General features: G+C 38.5%; 1 protein-coding gene across 6 annotated transcripts in view; it reads right to left on the reverse strand.

Annotated features, from left to right (window-relative positions):
• The window catches only part of KIAA1217 (KIAA1217 ortholog), a 334,572-nt gene that overhangs the window by 221,761 nt on the left and 100,006 nt on the right, over positions 1 to 12,805 (reverse strand). Inside the window, exon 1 of one of the 6 annotated variants that reach the window (XM_088160491.1) lies at positions 7,826 to 8,228. The exons of 1 other annotated variant lie outside the window; for it this stretch is intronic. In XM_088160491.1, coding sequence (XP_088016617.1) covers positions 7,826 to 8,045 — 220 coding nt within the window. In that variant the 5' untranslated portion in view covers positions 8,046 to 8,228. Of the gene's footprint in view, positions 1 to 7,825; positions 8,229 to 12,805 lie in introns of those variants that run through there. 4 more of the 6 variants (XM_088160497.1, XM_088160468.1, XM_088160474.1 and 1 more) reach the window with 4 other exon arrangements.

The following is a 12,805-nucleotide window of genomic DNA, read 5'->3' on the forward strand; positions in this document are numbered from 1 at the left end:
TAATTAATTAATTAATGAAGCCACATCTTGATGCTGCAGATGAATCTGTGAATTGGAAGATAGAAGGCTGAGGAGATGTCTCCAAAGTTTTCACTGCTCAGGAAGTTACTCATATGCTGAAGCTGCAGCAAGGGCCTTAGCACGGTCACAAACTCAAAGTATGAGGCTCAAGATAAATTCTATCTAGGCCAGGATACAACCTCAACCCATGTCAACAGGAGATGGCCATCCTAAAACTTATTTCCCAGTAACAGTACAACTTTGCCTGTTCCTAAATGTCTGGATACTAATACCCTATGTTCAGCCAGCTAGTTGTGCATTCCAGATGTTTTGATTTTTCGTGTATTTGCAGCATTGCCTTTTTTTTTTTTTTTTTAAGCAGAATAACTGGTTCATGACTGGGCCCTGAATGTTTCCCCTTTCCTTAAAATGAACAGCTGGCCTGGGTGACTACTTACTGTATAAATGCCTTAGCAGTCAGAGGAAGGGCAAAGAAAAGATGGATCCATTACTCAATGGGAAAAGACAGTTTCTAACAAATGGTGTGGGGAAAGCAGAATTTTGAATGCCTTTCTCATATCAGACTACAAGAAGAGGGTCAGCTGTGACCGTGTGTCTTCCATAATTAATACCAGAAAGAAAATCTAAAAAGGAAAAAGGAGTGAAACCACACAGTGCTGGGATCTTATGAATCTCATCCTAGAGCACTACAAGAACTAACAGATGAAAATTTCTGTGTTCTTAATATTTACTTGAATTCACTCAGGACGGGTAAAATACCAGAAGATTTGGAAAGAGCTGATGTTGTATCTACAGTTATAATACTAGAAAGGATTCAGGAATTAAGATCAGCTAGAATGATTGTCTTTCTGGGTCATGGGGAAACCCTCAATGCCCAAAGTTAAAAGATGATTAACTGCAAAAATGGCTCTAGGAGTTAATCAGAAGCTTAAAACTTTACCATGCCATTGTGCAAAAAACCCCCTGTATTTGCACTAGGATTTATAAACATTTATCCATAATAATTGTAACATAATCCTTCCACTACACTCAGTGATAAACCACCATGTCCAGCTTTGAAAATCCCATTTCAGAGGATGATGTGAGCTAACCTGAAAATTAAAGGAAGTTCAATCCATCACTTAATCAACAGACAAGAATAACAACAGATAGAGATAGGAATTTCAGTCTAAAAGGACACTACAGTCCATCCACCAAAACCCAAAAGATACACAAGCTTATCAAGTACATGTTAAATACATGAGCATTGTTATTTCTTTTCACCATATTTCAGTGATGTTCTTTCCACTTTCAATCAAAAACCTCTCAACTGTAGAACAACTCCTGTCTTGACATCACACAAATAAACTAGCACAGAATTCATAAGTAACTTTTTAACCTACTAGAATATCCACAACATTAAATAAATGGATAAATCTGAAAGTTAGGCTTTCAATTCAAAGCACTAGCTCTTGTTTGGATAAAAGAGTACACTCAAAAATTATATATCTTATATAATAGGGTAAATTCTGGATAGAAAAAAAACCCTGTTTCACAGAAACAGCCAGGCTTAAGAGGATTCTGACAGTAGGACTGATATTTCTGAGCCTTCTCATTCAAATTTTGCTAAATTAGTCCAGATTTGCATGGTACTGTTTGACTGACACCTACTGAAATCTCTAATACTGAAATACTATGGTTCCAATTAAGTCATGTCACTTAGGTGACATTCTTATACTGTTACAAATTTTGTATATACATGAAAAGTTATATACTCTGCATAAAATAGACACTTACATCCTAAAGGTGTGGAAGTGATGTTGATATGTTGCTTTATGGAGCAAGAACCCAAGGAGGAACACTTAAATACCTACAATCTGTGCCATCTATTCATTCCCTTAATTTAATCTAAACTTCAAAACCTCTGACAGATTTTAGAAAGACAACTTAAGGAAAAATGAATCTTCAAAAATTATACTTAATTTCCCCCAAAATTGTAACCTCTCCAAAATTCCCTCATCTCTACAGTTTAAGCTTTTTTAGAGCTGTGGAGAGAATTGGTGAAGTTTTTGCTCATCCTTCATGCCCTTATAGTAAAACAAACAGAAGATCCTGAGCTTCCCAAGGGGATTTATAGAGCTCTCCTCTTTTTCCTGCCAGGTCCCACAGGAAGAATTTTAAAGTGGATGTACTTTCTGCAATTGAAAAATAGTTCTGTAAGGAAGGCAACTACTGTAACTTGGTTTCTAAAGCAGCTCTTTTATTATTTTTTGTGATTGACTACTGACTTGGTAAACGGAATTATACTTAGGCTGCAGTATACATTCAATTTCAAAACATTTCCATCAGAATTCATGCAATCTCATCCACAGTCTGAATTTTCTCTCCTAGTGAATTATGGGAGCTCCAGCCCAAGCTTGTCCCTTGGGTATGGCTTTTATGAGGTGTCACCCACACATGAACTCTCTGATGTGCAAGAGGAGTTGAGCACACACTGCAGCTCTTCCCTGAACACAATATCAATCAGGTCTTCCTTCTCCACCCAGCCAGCAATTTTCCACAGTATTATAGAAAAATATAGACATGTACTATTTGACAGGTACAGAACAGAGTATCCCACACAGCTCAGTGTATACAGTATATCATAGAAATGCAGGATTTTTGAGATCCTTACCTCTCCATCATAATTGCACAAAATTCAGATAATGGGTAAAAAGGTTACCAATGAAAGAAAGCTTGCCAGGTATTTTTGACATGACCAATTTTTGGAGGAAATCATGCTTAAAAAAAAATAGCTAAATTATATTTTATGTTTGGGTCTGAGTCATGATCTCACAGCAAATAAGAACAGAGGTAGGCCAATTATTCTTTACCTAAACAAATGTCCACACATTCAGTTTTCAATAGCCATAACTCCATTTTATATCCTGCATAATCTTAACTGGAAGGAGGCATGTTCAGTTGCCCTATTCATCCTCCAGGTGAAGTGTCATCCTTCAGCAGCTATAGAAATAAATGCTTATAATAATTATCTTAATAATGCTCTTTTCTAGCTTGAATTTTTTAATCTAGATTTATTTTCTAATCTAACTGCCTATGCTATTTGTCTATTTCGAATACACTAAAATGAAATAAGATAGTCCCTATACATTATCAAAGCTATGTCTCAAGCTCAAAATTTTTAACCATTAACTGTATTCTATTGCACATCTGATACCAATCCTAGTTTCACTATAGTTTTTCAGATGACTCTAAAAGACAGTACAATTTCTGATTCTTCTTTTCTTTTTTTTTTTAGATCACAGTAAAAATCTGCATTTCAAATTGAAAAAAAAATGTACTACTGGTAAAGAAGAAAACTAGCATTAAATTTGTGAGCTAATCAACATTTGTATATACACGTACTCTATATACAAGATCCGTGTTCTCTGCCCTCATGAATCTAAAACAGTTGCAGAGGAAAAAAAAATACTGTAGGCTACATACTAACATTCTTTGCTTTGCTATTCTTTTAATAATGAACTTCCTTGAATGGCAAACTCCTAGTCTTACATGTGTTCTGTATTTGTAGGTACATCCCTGTCAGGAAATGCTGTGAAATAGAAGTTCCTGACAAATAAAGTTCTTGGCCTTAAACATTCCACAGATATTACTCAAATGTCAGACAGAATAATTCCCAAACTTTGGCCATTATTCTATATCTATTTAAAAACCATAATGTTCTTGGAAATAATTAGTAATACACATATGGGTTATATGGTCATTGGAGTTTGTCATAAAAACAAAATAGGGAGAATGTAATTAATTCCACTTTCTATGGTGCTATTATTGCTTGCTTTGCATGAAGAGATCATTGTTATGAATCCCACTATATCCCCAAAGTCCTTTGGCCCCTTTCTAATAACTAGGGATGGAACAAACAGATTTTGTCCAGTTTTGGATCCAACTGAATATGAGATACTAAAAGGTTTAGTCTAAAAGTATTGGCCTTGCATTCCAATCACCATGAACTGCAATGTAAAGAGCAGAGGAGAAACCAGGGAGGAAACTCAAACTGAGAAAAAATAGAGCAAAAAACAAAGCAAAGTGAAGCAATGGGAAGCCAAATAATAAAACAAATATCAAAACTCAATAAAAGGGCACAGAGAAAGGAAATTGAAAAGACAAGCATTAGTATATTCTCTGCTTTTCTTGGAGGAAAGTATGAGTAACAGAAATTCATAAAGTTCTCCAATCAGTAACACATCCCAGAGGTGAAAAAATTCTATTTTAATTGATTCAGTCCTGAAAGTGAAAATTAAAAAAGAAAGGTTACCCATCTCCATTTTTTATTTAAACCAGCAAATCTTTAAATGATGTTGAGTTTGCAAAGAAAGTCTCTCACCAGGGGGGAATTGCCAAAACTCAGACTCTGCAACCCTGTTTCCCAATCCACATCCATTGTATTGCAGACTTTGCTTATCTTCAACTCCATCCCATCCTTCATATAGCCATTGCCTTGTTCTCCTCACAAAATGAACAGGATTCATGTCATATGCATGGAAGCAAATGATTCATTTTAGCTATTCTGGATATGCACTTGGCATTCATGTACTGCACACTTGTCAGGTCTTGGTCTGAAGACCAACCAACAGATTTTGTAGCCTGGGTCTAAGTACTCCTCATTATAAAATAAGAATTTTATCCTACTCCTTCCTTTCTCTTTTAGTAAGATGAACCTGGCATCCAGAGAAATTATGGTCAAAGTTGTCCATTAAATTCAGATGAAGAGTAACAGTAAAGTACAAGATGACCTTCTTGAGTCCTTTACATTAGACAGTACTTCATGCAATAAAACTGCAGCTGACACTGACTTCAGTTACTGTCCTGTGGTTTCAGCTCTGCAAATCAGAACCAATGGTCTCAGATTTACACATCCAGCAACGAAATTAAAAAACAAATCCATACAGCCAGCATTCCATTGTGCAAGTTGGATCAGTATGTCTATGTCTGCCACACAGACCTCAGTGGCAGAGGCAGAGAGATCCACTCTAACCTTTAATGGCTTTACCTACAAGAACTGCTTCTGTCTGCCCCACCTGCCCCCCTGCTAATAGAACCAAAACTTCTCAGTTAAACACAACTCATCTTGCACAACACAGGGCAGGAATTCTGTAGAACCCCCCCAACATATAACGTAATTAAAATGAGTCATCATGCTTTACAATCCCATTAAAACTATAACCACAATTTTGTATTTCCTATCTGTTATGCACTGAGCTTTGCTGGATTGCTGTCTGTTAGCACCACTCATGCATGTTATCTGTTTGGAATTAATTTTAAACGTTCAAAGAAACCAGAAATAAGTGTCCTCTTGCCCGTGTAAAGTTCAACAGTAGAAACTGATCCAGACAACCCAGCTTGATCTCCTGTGCACAGATCAGGATTTTAAGGACTAGCACACACACACATCCATGGCGTTTCACTGACATTACACAACAAAGAATGTAATTTGGTCAAGCTCCTCTTCCATGTCAGGTTGTTTAGGACCCCACTCCCCACCTAACAGAGCCTCCCACTTCTCCATTCTAGCCCCTTTGGCCCACCTAAAAGCCATTCCTCCTTCACCATTTTTATTCTCCTCCAAGCCCCAGTCTTCTTCCCACAGGAGCTTTCTGCCTCCCCTCACCATGCTTCCTACTTCAGCCATCTCATTCAGCCCATACCTGCTCTCTGCCATCTCTTCTGCTTTTCCTCTTTACCATTTCCAGACCACATAACCACCCTTGGCTGCTGCTCTTGCTCTCTTGTATTACTCAGCCTTGCCTCAGGGCCCTGCCTTGCGGCTTCTAAACCCTTCAGTGTCTCTTTTGGCTTCTGCCATATCTGCTGTCCCTTCACCACCCAGGTCTGTACCGACTTCTCACAAAACACCTTTCAAATCACTTTGGCCAATACTTGGACTTTGGCTGGATAAGCCCCAACAGTCTCATTTCCAGACAAAAAATTTCTGCATTTCCATCACCCTTATAGTATGCTCCTGTCAGAAGTATCAATATTTGTTCTTCAACGTCTCTTACAAAAACAACTCATAGTAACATCTTGCCTAAACTAAAACAATCATCCCAATGCAGAAAGCCAGTACTTAATAGGGTTTAATTCATGCTCAAGAAGACAGTAAGTGTAAGCTACAAATACTAAAAGCACATGGCATGCTGCAGCACTACTGATATACATTAGATTTCCCTTTAGAGAAATTTCACCTAAAACTCTAAGCAGTGAGTGCAACCCTTGCTTGAAGTTATAAAGCATTACATAGCCCAACAACATTTTGATGAAGTGATTAAAGTGATAAAGGAACTGAGAGTGCCATAAAAATCACATCCCTTAAAAGGACACACTTGCTGTTCTGTAAATCCCTCATGATTTCCTTTTCTCAATGCACCAAATAAATGAGAGAACACAAAGATAATAAAGTGCTGTTTAAAAAACTTTGGCTTGGTGAAAAACATACTGTTACAGGATTTTCTATGAAAGCTTTCAAATTTTAAAAACTTAACTGAGAAACAATGTACTATAAAATCAATAAATATTGTTTACCAGGGCATAAAGAATTGTACATCCGGGTTTTTTTGTTTTTTGAATAAGTGTTTTACTTTCTTGCAATACATCTCAAGATCAAAAATGAGTTTCCACATTACACTGCTAAATAAGCAAGAGATTCTGTGTATGAGACCAGTAATTTAAGCCCTCCCACCTCCAGCTTTTCTATTTGCTCTCTTCTGCCATTAATAAAGTGTTTCAAACCCAGTTTCCTTTGTAGAAACAAACAGATCATCCATCTCCCTGAGTAAGACTAGGTGTCATCACTTTTCCCTTCTTTGTGAAATAATAAAAGTCATACTGCAGGGGGAAAAAAAATTCTTTTAAGCCTTATTCAGGTGGGAATAAAACTATGACCTTGGATGCCATGTGTGTGAAATGAAAGTACAGTTTCAAGTTACAAAGGTCTATAATCTACACTTCTTTTTCCTATGGGTTTAGGACGGAGAGACAGCAATTGCTATTCTGTACTGAAGGGATTCTACTTCTTGTTCATATTTAAATATAAACTCCATGAAGAGTACAATTAGAATACTACTTTTATTTTCTGATAGAATGGCAATTTATCCTTATTTTACACCGTGCAGATTAAGTGGCTACTTTTAAATGCAGTTCTAAGGAGTACTGTCACAAAAACTAAGTTATAAAGAGGCAGTGCTCTTGCAGCCCATTGCTCAACAGATCAGTGAAAATAGATCATAATCTTATATTATCCTCCACATTTGTTTGCATTCTGAAAGCATATAAGCCTTTCCAAATACACTTGATCTGTTTAGTTTTTATACAAGAAATAGTTGCAGCTGCCTTGTTAGGACCCACAAAGAAGAGTTTTGCTTGCAGGGTTGAAAGATTCTGCGCCTGCACTGATGTCTATTTTCTCTTTATTTTTCTCTATTTAATCTTTCTCACATTTGCTGATAATTTCAAACATTATTTCAAATAAAGCTTCACAATACAGTGGCACATTTAGACTGTAAAAGATTGTGATTTACCACTTTGACAGCTCAACATTTTTAGCTTGTTCAATTTTGGCTGGGTGCTGTATACAACAAAAATATTTTGAGCCCTTTTATTTTCAAAACAAATGCTCTACGTACAAGAATCTGTCGTTTAGAAACAATACACACACACATACACACATATACCCCTTATTATACAATAATTGATGTTTGGGGTTTATTAAAAGCACAATGATTGCAAATGCATTTGATTATTTCTTTTGCAGCATGAAATAACCAGTTACCTTTCAGGAAAGGAGCCTTCCGTGGCACAAGCCTTTCTGTGATTTCCACCTGCTCTTGCTGATGCTGTTTAACCAGGTTTCCTTCGCTTCCAGCTCTCAAAATCTTTTCACCTAGCCTAATTTTTCGAGATCTGCTGTTAAAATCTTCTTTCCTAGACAAAGGCGATTTAGGAGCTGTGTTAGCCGACACAGGTCGAGCCAAGCGAGAGGGTTTGGACATCCTGCCTGTGCAGGAATGTACCTGCTCCGAAAGCAATTTCTAAAAAAAAAAAAATCCTTTGCAGCTGACTTTCCAGCACAGAGGCTGGGGAGTTGGTGTGTGCAGCGCAGCTGGATGTGGAGTGCTGTGCTGCCAGCCTGATCAGTTTTAAACACCCAGCACTGGGTGGTCACGCAGTTTCCCAGACCTGTGGAATGCAGATGTGTGCTGGGGTAAAACAGACGACTCTGTCCCGGTCATCTGAGTCCCAACCATACCGTGGGGAGCAGAAGCTCTTCCAGGGGCTGCCTGGAGCTCCTGGTGTGCACTGATGAACACCCTGGCATGAGGGGAATGAATGAATGAATGCTCCACCCACGCAGGTACAACGTGAAAAACCACCCAGGCACGGGGTTACCTCTGCACCTGGGACCCTCCCGCATTCCTCCCTCTCTCAAACACTTTCTTGTTCCAGCAGATTTCCTTGCAGTGCGCCAAAACCACACTGCTTCAGTGCTCTATGGTAAATGCCTGATGTCAAGAACATATTTGTCTTTGAGTTAAGCACGGTGCAAGCTCAAATTGGATTAAATGATGCATATTCTCCTAGAACTGTATTATCTAACTTGCCAAAAGAAAGGAAGAATTGACAGCAAATATTATCTCTCTTTGAAAAATGGCCCATATCCCTTATTAATAACTGGTGTTGTTTAGGAAGCAACACTGTGCAGAATATTGCTCGTTATACATTCCTCTTTCCATGGTATATATATAGAGAGAGAGAGAGAACCCCTGGCTTCTTGCACACTACAGATAAACATGTTCTTTACTGACTCTCTAAAGAAAACATTCCTGACCTCAGGCTACATTATTTCAAATCTCAGTTCCTGGGTGCTCTTCCTTGAAAATGCCAGGCAGATCCTTCCCAGCTTTCTCTGCCAGCTTTGTGTTTGTGAATGCTGCCAAGACAAAGAGCATTTGGTTGCATGAAAAGAAAATTCCATTCACCATAATTTTGGAAACAACTTCTAAAGAAAAACAACACAGTGCAAACAAAAGAAAACATCACAGATACAGTTACAGTAAAATCTTCATGCTGAATTTTAAAATATATTTCTCAATATCCCAGGAAACCAGTATGCTGCAGTTCTAATAGAATATGAGGTCCATTTTATTTCTAAGCTAGAACAAACATAAGCAAATCAATATTACACAAGCTAAAGTACTAATAGATATTTAGGAGAAATGCTTAATAAGCAAAAAGTAAGCAAAACATGACTAAATTATTACAGCCATTCCTCATTTTCTGAAATGGCAATTCTGCAATGCAGTTAAATATTTTTGCAAGTTATTTCCATATTTTTTTCCAAGAGTCCTACATGAAATAGGTAATTGTTTATGCCTCCTCTATAAAGCATGGTGTCTATTGCTTTGTTGCCCCATCAAGAATGGGCTGGATTAAATGCAGTACAGCAAGCCTTGCCGTGATATTATTCTGCATATTATATCATCAACAAGAAGGAACTCTGAGTGGGAAGATTTCTATTCACAAGGAGAGACCTGAGGGGCATGAGAGCAACTGGGCTCATTAACAGTGCTCAGGCACAGCAGGTCATGCAGAAGACAATGAAGAACAGAAACAGGGGTGAAATAGGATGATGAATGGAGAGTTAATCATGTAACTGGGGTAAAGAATGAGTGAAGAAGGAAGAGAAAATGTGAAACCCAGTATGTATGTGACAGCTCAGTTGTACTGAGCCTAAGAAGCACTGTCATTCCCTCTGAAGATCTTGGACTTACTGTTTGACCAACTGTAATTTTCAATATCTTCCATTATGATTTCTCATTATGTAAGAAGACACAAATGCTGCATGCTTAAGAAACGCTTTTAAGCCATGATAATAATGCCTCTGAAAATACAAAGATGTATTTTAATTCTGCAATACACAGAACAATTGTGAAATAAAATCCAGTCCTGAGTGACAACAAAAATAATATTTCAGTTTTCACTATTTCACTATTGCTGAAGCAAAATCCAACTGAGATTGCTGTACATTACTAAGCATCCTTATCACAGGTTTCTCATGGAAAGAATGGCTTCATTTGTGAAGGAGAATCTAACTCGATGGTCATGTTACCTGTAGCTTAAAATAATCTCTAAGTAAAGCAAGGACATCATTAATTAAAGATTTTCCTAAGGGTCTCTCTAGTGACGTAGCAAAAAAGATGAGGAAAGGGGCTCTATCCATTAGCTTTTGACAGGACGGGCCCTAATTTGTCCATTTGGATGCTAAGGTGACATTTCTGCACTGAAAGAGAGCAGCAACATCCTGGTTTTGACAAGAAAGAAGCTCTTTTTCTCACAGCAGAGACACAGCCCTGCAGAAATGGGGTGAGTCAAACATCTTCCTCAAACACGGGAAACTCCTGGAATACTGCAGTCAGGGATGACCATTTTCAGTCATATCTCAGTGTCTGATGGCACTGTGTCATGTGAGGAGAGGCTGAGAGAGCTCTGCCTGCCCAGCCTGGAGGAGGCATCTTATCCACGAGCATGAGCATCTGGTGAGGGGATAGAAGGGGATGGAGCTGGGCTGTTCTCAGTGGTGCCCAGCAACACGACAAGGACAATGAGCACAAATTGAAACACTAGGGGGAAAAATAAGGCTTTTTATAGAGTAAAGGTGGTCAGACACTGGCCGAAGCTGAACAGAGGGGAATGAAGTCTCCATCTTTGGAGATAAGCAACACCCAACCAGGCACAGCCCTGACCTGCCTGCTGTAGCAGTCTGCCTAGTCCAACCCCCAGCTCAGACAATCTCCAGAAGTGCCTTCCCAGCCCCCAGAGTTTTGTCATTCAGTATTATCAAACTTATTCAGGGGCTATTTATAATTTGGAAGCTTAAATACTTTTTAATCTGTCCAACAGTAGATGTACAACCTTTCTCCAAAGTCCCAGCAATTAAACTATCCCATGCCTGACTGCCATATCTGGGAGGATTTGCTTCCTTTCTGGTCATTCATCTTTTTTAGCTTCCTGCAGTCTATGTGACAGTGTTCCCCAAGAAATGTCCCCAAAAAACTCTTTGTTTGTTTGTTTTAAAGGCAGCAAAAAAGATGTGAAGCTGGTGATTCCAGCTATGAGCATCAAACTCTTAAAAAAAAAATTTTTTCCCAAAAAAAACCCCACTCCACTCTAAAATCCTCCAAAACCCTGAAATACACCATTCCAGAACAGAGGCTGAGGTTGCTTAGCTGACTGTGTTTCAGGCTGGATGCAGTCACAGTAAACCAGTGCACTCTGGGCTGGAACAGCATCAGAGTGCAGCCCAGGGTTGCTGCCAGCTCCCCATCACCCACCTGCACAGGTCCTCTCTCCCCAGCCCAGGTGCCCTGGAGGCCTGGGCTCCTCCCAGCTGTGGGGCACGTCCCCTCCTGCCAATCCCTCCCTCTTCACCACAGGCTCTTATTGAAGTTCCCAGGCAGCAAGGCTTTCATCAGCACTCAGGTTTTTGAAACCCTAAGCTATTCTTTTGAACTAAAAAAACCCAAAACAAACCCACAAAAACAACCTGAAACCAACAACAAAAACCAAAAGAAAAAAACCCAAACAAAAAGTTCAAAACAAACCCAGCCCCTTTTCCCTTAGATTTCAGATAGCCATCTTCAGCTGGGTAGAAACACCATATTGATGTAACATACCATTGAGCAAAAAGCAGTTCAGTTTGTCAGGTTTTCATAAAGTGCTGTAGGAAGTTTTCCTGTGCTTTGGGTCTATGAATAAACTCTGTCACAGCCTCACACAGCAGAAATTAATATTAAGGGACCAACAGTGCAGTCTTTGCTTATGAGCAATCAAGTATAAGTAAACAAGTAATATTTTTAGAAAACCTACACTTCCATACACTGTTAAAAACATTGTCCTTTTAGTTTCAAAACTAACCTCCCCTCTTTCCTGCCTAGAGAATAAATTACTGCTGAAATATGACAAGAAGAATTTGTTATGAAGAGTTAGCTAACAGAAGGCATTTTTACCATAGCATATTAGATAGGTTATGATACTGCTATTAACTTAAGAAATGTTTGTGCCCTCTGGGATAAAAGAAACGTGACTATAGATGTTATTAATCCAAACAAAGCATTTGCAAAGCTTGAAATCTCCTTTTTTGGGCAGCCATGGAATTCTCGTTTACATTTGCACATAAAGAGCTGGGGAGAGGAGAGGATTCCTTGCACGTGAACCAGGAAAAATTCGGAGTTGATGCTGTACAGTTCAGGATGTGGTGTTTTCTCAGCCTACCAAATCCTCCCCCAAATTTTGGACTGCAAGTATCTAAAGAGAGAAGGGCATGCATACAGAAATACTTCAGCTTCAGCAGACTCTTTCTAAACTATTGACAGGCAACAACTGCTACACCAGTAAATGGAAGTTGCAGGTGCAGAAGTTAAAACTGCAAATTAATGAAGTCTTCTCTTTACAAAATTACGCAAGTAACCAGATGGCATAACATTTCCAGCATGAAATGAGAAATAAATGTATAGGCACCAAAAGAACAAGATCAGTGATGAAAACAATTTCAGATGCAAGTCACAGATAGGTATGTAATGTAATAATAAAAAAAAAAACTTGGTGCTTCAGAGAGCTACATTTTCTAGTAACTGAAGCATGCAAAATTAGTGACAAGTTAATTTCGCAGATGTTAAAGCTTTCTTAGAACTATGTACCAGTGCTTTATTTCTCCATATATGATTTCTGAAATAGTTGCATAATACAGAAGATG

Source organism: Sturnus vulgaris, chromosome 1 (assembly GCF_052056855.1).
Source record: "Sturnus vulgaris isolate bStuVul1 chromosome 1, bStuVul1.hap1, whole genome shotgun sequence".
Lineage (NCBI taxonomy): Eukaryota > Metazoa > Chordata > Aves > Passeriformes > Sturnidae > Sturnus > Sturnus vulgaris.